Here is a 13798-nt window from a genome sequence, read left to right as displayed (position 1 = left end):
AAAGTCCATTTGGAACAGGATAATCGTACATGTTTCGACATGCGGAAAACATTATTTCAATACAATTGTGTTAAAAACTCAACTAGTGATTTACTGCTGCTAGTTAAACCAGGTCAAAATTCCCATTTTACAAGAATAAAATGAAAGAGTGCTCTCCCACTCAGAGGAGTATAAATCTCTTCGCTCGCAGCAACCATTAACAAAACCATTTTCATTAATAAAAACATGAAACACAAAGGCTTCGTGCCTCAACAGACTGGGAACGTTTTCCATCTTAAATTTAAGGAGAAAGCAAGTTTCAGGTGTTAAGTGTTACATTCCTGTTCTTCATGACGATGGGCTTCAAATGACCGTTCGGGGAACGAATTAATGAATAAATTCCCCTTAAAAAGGAAAAGACTGTATAGTCTAGCTCAAAAAGTACATATCGCTACTATTAACAACAAATAATGAATTAAAAATGAGGCCAAAAAGAACGGAAGCGAGTGTTTGAGAGGATCCACCTCTACTGTGGTTTTGACCACGAGCAAACGCTGGAAATCAGATATCCCGTCTGGCCTTTAACTCGCATCGCTTAGGCGGGTTCAAAGAGACTAAGCATGAGACGGCATTAATATGGATTTACCACGTCCTCAAAACGTCTTTTTCATCATCTCCATCTCAAGCCGTCATTCACAGAGAAATGGTACGAAAACCACATCGTTACGCCGCCAGACTAGTCTTGAGCTAATGTCAAAAATATGAAATCTAGAGAAAATGAAGGGGGAAAAATGACAAGCCACCATTCATATCTTCATATTTTCCAGAGGGTAAATAGGAGTTGAAATTATAATGACATCAAGGGGTACACTTATAATCCATCAAATGGTTGCGTTGTATGGAAACGTATTTTGTTTTTTACCTTCTGCTACTTTACACTTCACCTATACAACAAAAATAAAACATTAGGATGAGAAAAGACCTGAACTTGGAGAAACAGCATGCTGGTCTTGTGCAATTTTCCCTCAACGAAACCTATAAGGACGGTAAAGTCAAGCTGATATGTTTTGGGAACAATATTTTTAATGACTTGCAGCTATAAAGTTACAAAAGCGTGACAGAACATATAATAAGTTCAGACAACCTTTTCAAACGTCCATAGTTAAGCTAAGCAAGACCATATAACTTTCCTCAGTTATTCTCAAAAAGACCCAATATATCCTTTTCTCAAAAAACCACAACATGACCAAAATCTGTTTCTCAGAGGGATTATCTTCATTTCATCATAAATTGGTGATTGGTGGTAATGACTAAGAGAAGAACAGGTGCTACGATCTGAGCTATGGTCCCGTTGGATGATGTTATATTGCTATTTCCCTCCCGTGACTAAACCGGTCCAGCCAGACAAAACGGCAGTGTACTAAAGTATAAGACAACCCACTCATCTTCATTGACAACATAGTTCATCAAATTACCGGACAGTCACTGACTCAGAGTGGAAGACAAACCACAGGAGTGCAGACTCACTGCAAAAGACCGTCCCTGAGAAGGTCCGACTCTGACCCAAGGGTTTCTGTAAAACCACCACTGAGGTAAGGTAATGGTTACAGAGTTCAGGGGGAGGAGGGCAGAATGGGTGAAAGAATGACCCAAACTTTACAGATCTACAGTTGAAGCCCTGGAGTGTTTGAGTCCCTCTAGGATGCAGTATAACTGTAAATGAAGGGTGAAAGGAAGAGGCAGCGGGTAAATAAAGATAGAAGAGCAAATGGTGTCAAAAGAAAACAGCAAGCAAACAAGGTGGCAAGAATGAAAGCAAGAAATTAGGAAAATTTCTAAAAAAGAAAGAAATATATACAAAAGCAAAAAAGCAAGAAAGAATAATTTAAAATCAGTATAAGAAGAAACGAGAAAAAGAGGAAACGAAAAAGAGGAAGAAAGGGTAATAGCAATTTTAAATCAGTAAGGAAGGAAGGAAGGAGGGAGAAAGAAAAAGAAAGAATAAAGCAAGCAAGGAAATGACAATCTTCAAGCAAGTAAGTGAGCAAGCAGAGGGAAAATATGACAGAAAAAAAGGATTGTTGTCAGATAGAAAGCAAGCAAATGATTATGAAAGCAAGACACGATTTCAAACCACTAAAGCAAGCAAGCAGGAAGGGGGAAAAAAGAAAGGCCATTATTAACTGGGAGTTAAATAAGCTGAAGTTGATAGCTGTATAGAACCACTTTGCTCCCTGCCTGAGCCGCCAGCTGGGGTATTTGCATAAGCAGTAAAAGAGAGGGATGGACAGAGGGAGAGAGAGAGAGTGAGGGAGTGAGAGAGGGAGGAATCATACCAGACACTCCCACAACCTATAAAGCACAACCATACTGAAACACTCAGTGAAACCACACGTGGGTCTCTGCTCAGGGGGGAGAGCCAGTGCTGCATAGGGACAGAGAGCCGGAGAAGGAGTGTGCATGTGTGTTTGAGGAAGCAAGACGTGGATTTCAGCTCAGATGGGATGTGAGTGAGGACAAACAACAAGTTCAACCCTTCTGGATCAATTCTCCAAGTCTTGATGGTAAAGAAAAACTAATTTCAAAGGGTCCGTAGTGGCAAAGCAATGTAATACCAGAGCGCAACTGTACTAGAGGACTATCCAAAGAGCAAACAAGTGCAGGATTGGTTCTGAAGCTAAGAGATCCATGCATCACGAACTCTAGAGTCTTGCAAGCAACATTTGAGATCCGTGTGGAGAGGTTCGGAGGTTTCAGCAATGTCTTTCGCGATGGTACGACCGGCTCCCAGCCGATACCTGTATTCGGAGATCTCAATGATGTCAGAGGACGATGAAAATGGCAGCGAGAGCTCAGGCTCGGACGACCGCTCTTTTCTCTTGGACACCTCGGGGTACAACCTTAAAGTTGGAAGAAAGCGGAAACCTGGCATAGGAGGTGGTGGACGGCTGTTAGGGTCACCACCCAACTCCACGGGCACAATGGGTCCACTGCCAGAGGGCCGCCAACGCAATACAGCCAACGCACGGGAGCGGGATCGCACCAACAGCGTCAACACGGCCTTCACTGCGTTGAGGACTCTCATCCCCACGGAGCCTGCCGACCGGAAGCTGTCCAAGATTGAGACCTTGCGGTTGGCATCCAGTTACATCTCCCACCTGGGAAATGTGCTCCTGGTGGGCGAAGCTTGCGGGGACGGACAGCCGTGCCACAGCGGAGGGCCGTCGACTTCAAACTACTACCACCACCATGGCTCGCCAAACCGGGACTCGGAGAACTCGCAGCCCAAACAGATCTGCACGTTTTGCCTCAGCAACCAGAGGAAACTGGTGAGTGAGACGTATGCAGGTGTTCGCCGTTAAGGTTGTGCAAAGATCTGGACATGTTCAAGTCCACAAACAAGCTGAAGAAATACAGACAGAGGTGTGAAATATATGGCTGAACCTTGGGGAGGGATAAAAGCGGGTCTGAATCATTCTCTGCTAGTAAGGTCACTGAGGGCAATGACGTGAGGCAAAGTTAGTCAGGATACAGTTGGGATGTATTAAATACTATCAAAATAAACTTGTAGATTACCTTTTAAACAAGTAGTTGCAAATGTTTGTTTCCTTTCTACAAAGCATTTCTGTAAATCTAGCCACAACAAAGCAGTTTATATACACAAAACCTACACTCTTAAAAATAAAGGTGCTTAGAAGGTTCTTCACAGCGCTCAATGATGTCAGAGGACGATGAAAATGGCAGCGAGAGCTCAGGCTCGGACGACCGCTCTTTTCTCTTGGACACCTCGGGGTACAACCTTAAAGTTGGAAGAAAGCGGAAACCTGGCATAGGAGGTGGTGGACGGCTGTTAGGGTCACCACCCAACTCCACGGGCACAATGGGTCCACTGCCAGAGGGCCGCCAACGCAATACAGCCAACGCACGGGAGCGGGATCGCACCAACAGCGTCAACACGGCCTTCACTGCGTTGAGGACTCTCATCCCCACGGAGCCTGCCGACCGGAAGCTGTCCAAGATTGAGACCTTGCGGTTGGCATCCAGTTACATCTCCCACCTGGGAAATGTGCTCCTGGTGGGCGAAGCTTGCGGGGACGGACAGCCGTGCCACAGCGGAGGGCCGTCGACTTCAAACTACTACCACCACCATGGCTCGCCAAACCGGGACTCGGAGAACTCGCAGCCCAAACAGATCTGCACGTTTTGCCTCAGCAACCAGAGGAAACTGGTGAGTGAGACGTATGCAGGTGTTCGCCGTTAAGGTTGTGCAAAGATCTGGACATGTTCAAGTCCACAAACAAGCTGAAGAAATACAGACAGAGGTGTGAAATATATGGCTGAACCTTGGGGAGGGATAAAAGCGGGTCTGAATCATTCTCTGCTAGTAAGGTCACTGAGGGCAATGACGTGAGGCAAAGTTAGTCAGGATACAGTTGGGATGTATTAAATACTATCAAAATAAACTTGTAGATTACCTTTTAAACAAGTAGTTGCAAATGTTTGTTTCCTTTCTACAAAGCATTTCTGTAAATCTAGCCACAACAAAGCAGTTTATATACACAAAACCTACACTCTTAAAAATAAAGGTGCTTAGAAGGTTCTTCACAGCGATGCCATAGAAGAACCATTTTTGGTTCCATAAAGAACCATTCAGTCTTTGAAGAACCATCTCTTTCTTACCTTTTTATAATCTGAAGAACCTTCTTTCGCCACAAAGAACCTTTTGTTGTCTTTATGGAACCATTTAGACAAAAAAGGTTCTTTTATGGCATCGTGAAGCACCTTTATTTTTAAGAGTGTTTTAAGAGAGTTCTAGATCTGGCACTGCAAAAACGTATAACTCAACAGAAAGCTGATAAGGCATAATTTCGTACATGCTTTCCGAGGCATGATCAACTATTGGTTTCAGATATTCTGCCCTACACCGGCCAACTACGTGTTTTAGTGTATCTGTGTCGTAATTCTCAGCCTCCCCGAGATAATGTTTGTCACTGAAAACCGTCCTCGGTGCTCTGAAGCTGAGTTATGACTTCATCCACATGTCCTTTTCCATCAAGGGCGATATCTCTGTTACAGAGTGCGCTGCTACCATGACCTCATAGACAGATGCAGTGAAAGATCGGATTAAATGTAGCCCAACGGAAAATATCCAATCAACAAAGAGACTGTCAGGTAATATACAAACACATCATCCATCTCTTCCCCCGGTGAGCGTGACTGCGCTGACCTTGGCCCGTGGAGCCAACACCACAGCACATTAAAAATAAAACTGTAAATCACGCTCTGGCTGTGAGGAATACAATGACACCAAACCAAAAACAGGGGGAAAACTGTAATTTAAATTTGCATGGCAAAGAACTGTCAGAGGTTGAAATATAGCACACGCTCAAGACAATTACACTCCGCCATGACACAAGAGCATTTTTGGTCAGGGTATCTCACCACCGCAACGTGTGTTTAATCCTCAAAAACCTGAAGTGCTTCCAGAAGCCATTGAGCTACATTTTCTTTTCTGGACCTTTCAAAGTAAAGTCTGTAGTGAAGGAAATAAACAATGAAAGATAGCAACTGATTCTGCTGTGGATACTCTGCACCGCATGGGTGAATTACGACAAACCTAGTTTGGGCCATTTATGACAAATGAGCAAATGGGAAGCATAAATATGCAAATGTAAATGGTCCGTGAACTATATATCAGGCCATGGGAATCTAGGGAACATCTGCTGCTGGGTATTTTCCCCCAAGTAGCCATGCACCAACCTCAACGTTTCACTCTCACATCCTGTGTTGTTCTTAGTCGCTTCCTCATTGCCCAATTAATATCCTTGTCAAGCACAAAATGCAACCTGCTCGGACTTTCGTAAATCTTTCAATGGAGGATTTTCACAGATTTCTGAAAGGAACTCAGCATTCTTTGCACTTTAAGCTGAGAGCATTAAGGCCATTAAATTGTTAAGATTTCAATGGATTTATCTTGTAGCAAGAAAAACACTAAGTACAAAAAAGTGAAGAATATTTCCCGTAAATCCCAAAAACTGATTAGCAGACCAATTTTTATAAGTCAAACTGATCTAATCAGCTGCTATTTAATCATTTTCTGCAACAAAATATCTGAGCTTTAATGAAATATCAACAGGCCTGTGTGAGCAATTCATGTACTCAGCTAAATTGTCTAAACATTATTAATAAATTCGACATCGGCAACTGTTGCTCTCTATATATCGATCAAGCACAAAATAGCAACTCATTGAGCATCTACAAGTATCCAAATCTAATTCCTAGACGTTCGATATAGCCACACTGTATATAAAAGACTGAAACAAATGTACATAATAAGAGTTCCTTATAACTCAAATTTATAATAGGCAACGTAAAGGTTTTATTTGCTAAACTGTTTGTGGTTAAACTATTGTTGAAAATCACATAGAAACCACAGAGTTAGGAACAACAACAGGCCAAAGGCCAACACTCCCATTTCGGGCCGTAACCTTAATCCGTACAAAACGAAATGATAGATCTTTATAAGTCCAATCGAGAATTACGCCCATGTCTTCGGGATTCCAGTGGCAGGCAGATATTTGAAACAGACCGGGCCTTGCCTTTGTAGTGCGCTTTCAGAAGTGGGTCTGTGCGCTCCAAAACCGCACTCGTCTCTTTTACCCCTACTTAGTGCTCATTACACCGTGAAAGAATCCCTCAGCCAAGACGCACGGCTTTATTGTTTCTAAAGAAAGAGAAAGACGAAATAAAGAACACACACACTAGGGGAAAGACGTAGAGGTATAACTGAATTCAAATGTTCGGGTTTTCGCCAAAGTTAAGCCTCTGCAAGCTGACACAAAACAGACAGCTGCGTCGAGATTCTCCAGCGAACGAGCGAAACGGACGTTTAAATCAAACGCAGACAGTCGTGCGGCAGAAAACTGCTACTTTTGCCTGCTAAGACATTCAAGACTCAAACAGATTTGTGTCTATATAAAAATGATAGATTTTACCCTAAACATTTTCCAGCTTTTGATGCATCTGGCGGTTTTATCTGTATTTATTTTCATCTTGGACTGCTTCTTGATATTTGCACACGCACGCACTCACTCGGTAACTACTATTTTCTACATCACTATATCCACATGGCTGTACCACAAATATGACAGAGCAAGAAATTCCCCCTATTTTTGTGTTTTGACACCATCTTCCTTTGTCCGTTCGGCTAAACCACAATAGTCATTAGTGGTGGATGCTTGGTTTCTCACAGGTGAGGACATAGGTTTGGATAGATTGCATAACCAGACTGGATTACTCAGAAAATGCCTTTTTTGAGGCAGATGGGACGTCTTCCTCACAGTTATGGCATCTGCTCAGATGGTAACTGAATAAAAAGTAACGGGGGTCATATTTTCTGCATAATTATCGAGACTTCTCTCATTACGAGCATATGGAAGAGTTTAGAGTCTTTCGCTCTAACGGAAGCCCGAACATTTGACACAATACGAAATTATTTGAAGTGTTAGCAGTGCACGTTAAAGAGCCAACATTTTTCCCTCCATAAACTGCAGTTTCATTCGAATGTATCCTGAAAGATTTGGCCAAAAGCGGGATCTTATAAAACCGCCAAATGTGAATACTTCAATACCTTCTGGAAAGTGAAGCTACATGAATTAAAGTCGGGCTGGAATTGGGTCATCCTTTACCACAGGTGGGGCGGTACGCTTCATAACCATAAACGAAGGGTTTTCGCTTGTGGGCAGCAGCAAAAAGGTCTGTGCAAATACTCCCCAACACTATAAAAACAATCAAGAGAGTGTAAATGGTGCATTCAAAGGGTGCAAAACTCATATATTGGGATTAGCGCAAACACAAGACTCAGTTTTAATAATCTACCTGTCCTGTCACCACCGAGAGGCTAGAGTTTCACGTCTAAGCACATGCATGCACACACACCGTCTCATTGTGATCTTCAGAAAGCCGTCAACGTTAAACGTCAACCTAAGGTGAAGCCAAATATTTGTGTTAAGTGCACCGCAGCCGCTTGAAGAAGAAAAAAAAGGAGGTGAACACCAATTTATTGATATAAAGATATTTGAGAATTTGCTGTGATTTGTTTCCTGTCTCAAAGTACTTGGAAATAATGTGTTTATAAAGGACTTCAGACCAAGGGGAGCATACGATCAATCTGGGCATTTGGATGTAAGCTCCAGCAATAATCATTTCTTTACGGCGTGTTAGACAGGATATGAAAAGCAAATGTAGGCAAAATCCTATTAGTTTGGCCATAAGTGATCCCTGGAGTCAGAGCGCTGGTGACTTTAAAGTGGCACTGAACTTAAAGGAGGGGCTGGGGAAAAAAATAGGAGTGAGAAAAAAAAGAAGGAAAGAAAAAAGAAAGAAAGGAGAACGTTGAGGGTCAGGGTTATTTTCAAATGGGATTCTGTCTGACTTCATCAGTTAAGGTTGAGTGTTTTGACTAGAAACTCCGCCTACATCAGATGGGGGCCGCAGGAACGATGGCATTCCATCTGCTCCTGTTCTAAGCAAAGCAAACTGGGAAATGTGAGCCAGGTGTGTGTGAGTGCTACCGCAAATGGAAAGGTGATAGGAGAAAAACAGCAGGCGTGTTAATGCATAACCACCAGCCCGCAGGGAGAAGGGCGACATGAACCCTCAAGAGTCAACAACTCCTGAAAATCTGAAAATTGAAAATCAATAAATATTGAGCATTTGTAAAATTTTGGATAAAAGCATCACATAAACAAATAAACTTACATAAATAATTAAATGTAAATAAAATTGAATTGAATTAAATGCATTTGTATTAAAAATAAGAAATGGATATTAAATAATAATAATTGAAAAAATACATATTAAAATAAATAAAACATTAAAATATTTAAAAAAAATCTAAATTAAAAAATGTTAAGAACAAAAAATTGTTGAACACGACGTTTTTTTTTTTTTTTAATAACTAATCAGTTATTTTCTTTCATTTCAGAGCAAAGACAAAGAGAGGAAATCAGCCCTGAGGAGTTAAGCCACGACGTGAATGGATTTACAAAACATCATCACCATGTACAAAAGCTGTTGACTGCAAAACGCAATGTTGTGGTGTATATATGCAAATATCAATTCATATTTAATTATTTGTAAATCGCCGTTGGACTGGAGCATTTTATTGGGGGAAAAAAAAACCACGTATGACTGGAAAAAGACCAGACTGCAGCGACTTGATTATGCAAGACCTGAACATCCCCGCCACAGACTTAATCCATTTCCACCTTTTCTGTCCATTTACACATCAAGCTACACCAAATGTTTATTTTCGACAACAGGGAGTTGAGGTAAAGCTATTCACCAAAGACTATCTGAATAAGAGGACTGCATTTACAAGGCCGCAAATGATCACATCACTTCCCCAGGAGACACAACATACGGAGCCCAGCTTTACAAATCAAAACAATATAGGAACATCTTCCAATATTCAAAATCAAAGAGGACCTTGGCAAAGTGCTCATATTGAGGACATGAATGAATGCAAACTGATGTGTGGCACGTTATTTCTAACAAAAACACGAAAGACACTTAGCCTGACTATGAAAATGCAATAAATTCAATAAATGCAGTATACTGTATGTCCAATATGGCAAATGACATATATTCTTCATTGTTTAAATTAAAAATGACTGAACCAACAGACTGAAAACCCCCTGCGTTTCTTTCTAGTATGTCTCAACATCATGTCACAAAGACGTTTGGATATCCGTGTCATCCAGCCGTCCTGTAATTTAGCAAAACCTCAAAACGGCTACAAAAACAGTCCCTCCAGATAAAGATCAACACTTTCATTTTATCATCTCTGTAGATCATCTCTCATCACAAGTCCTTGAAGACTAAATATTTAATTTCACATTCTCTTTCTGTGTTTCATTAGGTTAAGAAATACAAACACATCTAGAGACACTTACATAGTCTTAGATTTCACAAACTCAGACATAATACTTCAAGATTTATTCAACGTTATCAACTAAAACTGGCAAGAACAGTTGTTTATGATCTACTGCAGTGATTCTCAACATTTCTGCCTGATTCATTATAAAAATGCCCATGGAGTTATAAGATTTTACCAAGACAGTGAGAATCCTGGTTACGGGGGTGAATTGACATAAGAAATATCTTTTTTTTTTTTTTTGTGGTTTTGGCTTATTTGAATGCTTGTTTTGTCTTATTTTAAATCTCTCTCACTCTCTCTATCTATCCACACACAAATATACACACACGGCTAACTTAGTTTTGTTTGTTTTTTGTGTCATTTCTTTGGTTGCAAATCAAAAAAACAAAACAAAAAAAACCCTAATCATTATCTTACAGAAAGTGCAAAGAAGTTATAATAGTTGTTACGATGGTTGCTGAAATCCGAGGACAGGAAGAAAGTGTGAGCTGAAACAGACGAGCGAACTGAGGTGGACGGCACAGGAAGTGAGGCCTGTCAGACAGACAGCTGTTCTGTGTGGTGTCGCAGATGGGATTCGCAGGTAAAGCTTTTGGCAGTGGTCCTGGCAGTGTCCACTCCTGACAGCTCCAAAAAAGGGTGAGAGGAAGTTCGGACAAATTTTGTCTTGGTCTTGAGCGTCTCGACTCACGTATCACCGTCTACAACCTCCACACCTGCTTGCCAAACTAAAATCACTTCATCTCTCCTTTCAGGTAAATAAAATGAGACTCTGCTTTGATAAACTACTACTAAAAAAAAGAGAGATAGCTTTATTTTAATCTTTTGACATTAGGTTAATATCATAATAAATGCAATTAATCTTGTGATTGTTTTTGTAGTTAATGTCTAAAACATTCGGCTGCTTCTTAAGAAAAAATATATATACACAAAAGAGCTTCTCATGGGTGATATTTCATACTGAGCTTCAGTGATATTTCAATTCGACCATCGCAAAAACAGCTAATTATTTTACTTTCGTTAAACGCCCCATCTGGATTTAATTTATAAATAAATCTGCCGTTAATATCCATGATTGGTGCAAGAATGGCAAAAACTTGCAATGAGACATACAAGCTCTGGTGTGTCATTAATTGGAGAGCAGAGAGCAGATTGTTTTTCAACTATATTATCGATTGTTTTCAGTTTAAAAGTAAATCAAATTAGTCTGGTGTCAATGAAGCGGTACTTGATCTTTACTGATGGGGCTGTGTAGGTACGCAAGACAAAAAAGCAAAGCATCAGGCGGCATACCGCTGAGTCTTACCCCTCTGTTCACCCCGGTCTGTCATTCTGTCATCCCCTCATATCTCACAGAACTAGGGCTGGGTATCGAGTTCGATACTTTTTAGGCACCTCTCCCTCCCTCGCTGTGTGTGTGCCTGCGAGTGATGAGTGTGGGTTTGTTTACATCAATTAAAGCAGCACATTAATATGGAACAGTGATTAAACTGACTTAGAACTACCTGTGCGTTAAACAGTTTTACTGCATACCTGCCAGCCAATCAGAATCCAGTATTCAGACAGACCATGGAATAAGTATCTTATTTTTATACAGCAGATTCTACAAGGACATTTACATCACACTCTCTCGTCTCCTATGTTGTCTTGTTTTGGTGCATAAATCTTTTTAGTTTGTAACAAGGATTCAATAGTGATTAATGCTCAAAATTCAGGAAAACATTACTTTAGGCATCCTCCATGACTAACATTTTCGAATACTTTCCGTACCCACTGTATATATATATATAAAAAGCCTAATTAAGAGTATATATATGTTTGTGAAACGTTACGACTTAGCCTATAAATAATGTTATGAGTGTTTGTCGTGCATCAAAATAGACCATGCATTTTTATCAAATATAATAAAATTATAAAATATATTTTCATAGTTTAATTATAATTTGAATATCTCATTTATATAAACATACAGACAAAAATATTTTATATTTAATATATTTTTATATTTAATATACGTTAAAATTTTATATACATGGCAGCAAATGTGAATTAAACCGTGTGAAGTGTGAAGAAATAAATTCTACACCATTTACTCAATTCAGAGAAAAAAAGTTGAAAACCAAAACTGTTTATTCATCGGCAAGACCATCTGTATATTTTGGAAAGGACACAAGGGGAACCATCAACTCTGTTCCCGAACGGACACCATTATGCGCCAACGCAAATATTCTTCAAATGATCAGTTATCAGTCAATTAATCTGCTAAGAAGTGTCTGAATTATATCTCTGCACAACCAGTGTCCAAACAACCTTGCATGAAGGTATGTTTCCTATAACCATAAAACATAAACATTTCTTTTTCTGTTTAGAAATTTTTATCATTCAGTCATGCTGATATTTACCTACTGCAAGTTCAATACCATGAAATGGGCCACTTTTGTACAGTAAACATAAGATATGTTGAACTTGTAATGCTATTCACTTTAAATAAACACAGACATCTACTCTACACACACATTCACCAATGTCAAGTTACAAATTGGAAAAAACAGCAAACGAATCCTGAAAACACATTGTCCCCCTCATTACCGGCCTAAACAGTTTCAAAACAGAGCAGGCCGATGACCAGAGCAGACGCAGTTCTTTCCATGAAAGGCTGGACGTGGGGGTAATAATCCAGCCTCCCCCGGGTCCCACGAGACCGTCTGGAAGATGGCTACCAGATGACAGCTGCACGGGCCCGATTCTCGTCTGTTCAGCATCAGAGCGCTCCCGTCCCGTCCCGTCCGCCTTACCCAAAGAAGACGGTGCCATGCGGTCGGCCGGAAGGAATGGATTCGCTCACCTGACAGACCTGCAGTTGGAGACCCCACTTTTAATTTCCCAACTTCTTATACAGAACCAAAGGCCATAAAAATAAATCCCATCATTATTTCTAAAATAGCGAAAACACGAAAGAGGTCGTCGAAAGGTCAAGCGCTCATTACTTATGACAAAAAACCACCACACCACCCCAATAAATAAATAATCTGCAGATCTTCGCACACGGGGCTTTAACCTTGGAAGACGCATGTGGAAAGTTTGCGTTCTGGCAACGTAGGTTTCAAATGGGTTTCCCACCTGGCCTCGGAGCATCCGGTACATCATTCAGAAAGTCATTATTTATTGAAAATTAAAAATCTAATGAGGCCCTGAAGCTTTTCTACATGACGACTCTGGTCGTATAACAGAAGAGAGAGCCATCGAATCAAATACACAGAAGTGAAGCGCTTGACTTTTCAAGCTTGCGCGTGAATGAGGGCTTACAATGACTTACAAAGATACATAACAGCTATAAGTGTATGCACTACTTGCTTTATGCAAGCGCTATATAGGATAAATCACTATACAGGATTACCCTATTATACTTTATCGACACGAATTGATAGGTGAAACAACAAATAGTCTATAAACAAAGCATCAGGCTGTCTTTGAGTTCACATGAACAACGGTTAAAGTTACTTGTCATCAGGCTACAGAAGAATACCATAATTCCTCCGTTCAATTAGGCCTAAGACATCGAGTGTCACGCAGACCTATAACAACCCAGCCACAACACATAATTGCGAATAACATGCCTTACCTTAACACAGAATTCACCAGAGTCCAACGTTTATATTTTTTCTACGAATCTTTGAGTTAACATATACTAAACATGAGTGGAATTTGCACCGCAGCGCCCCCACACTTTGATGCTCATGACAAGAATAGCATGTATAGTTATCTTTATTGAAGCGAATTAGGTTTAAATCGCCGTCATGCATGAATGAATGATATTTTTGCAATTTTACACATAATAATCCACGATGATCACATTACACAAAACTGAAATTGCACGTC

General features: G+C 40.4%; 2 protein-coding genes across 2 annotated transcripts in view; one reads left to right on the top strand and one right to left on the bottom strand.

The window, feature by feature from the left end:
• bop1 (BOP1 ribosomal biogenesis factor) overlaps nt 1-13798 on the bottom strand; it is a 95458-nt gene that overhangs the window by 49344 nt on the left and 32316 nt on the right. The window lies entirely within an intron of this gene.
• scxa (scleraxis bHLH transcription factor a) lies at nt 2386-9708 on the top strand. The gene is made up of 2 exons (XM_016492614.1): nt 2386-3308; nt 8966-9708. Exons 1-2 carry the CDS (start codon nt 2739-2741, stop codon nt 9002-9004), a joined length of 609 nt encoding a protein of 202 aa, XP_016348100.1. The 5' UTR covers nt 2386-2738; the 3' UTR covers nt 9005-9708.

This window comes from Sinocyclocheilus anshuiensis, unplaced genomic scaffold, assembly GCF_001515605.1.
Source record: "Sinocyclocheilus anshuiensis isolate Anshui unplaced genomic scaffold, SAMN03320099.WGS_v1.1 scaffold566, whole genome shotgun sequence".
Classification (NCBI taxonomy): Eukaryota; Metazoa; Chordata; class Actinopteri; order Cypriniformes; family Cyprinidae; genus Sinocyclocheilus; species Sinocyclocheilus anshuiensis.
The sequence above is the reverse complement of the archived record's forward strand: the minus strand, read 5'-3'. Positions and strand labels throughout refer to the sequence as shown.

Excerpts from the sequence above, each read along its gene's own strand:
- scxa (XM_016492614.1), top strand. The coding sequence starts at position 2,739 with ATGTCTTTCGCGATGGTACGACCGGCTCCCAGCCGATACCTGTATTCG. Across the intron at positions 3,309-8,965 it reads TCAGCAACCAGAGGAAACTG|AGCAAAGACAAAGAGAGGAA; the intron begins GTGAGTGAGACG and ends CTTTCATTTCAG.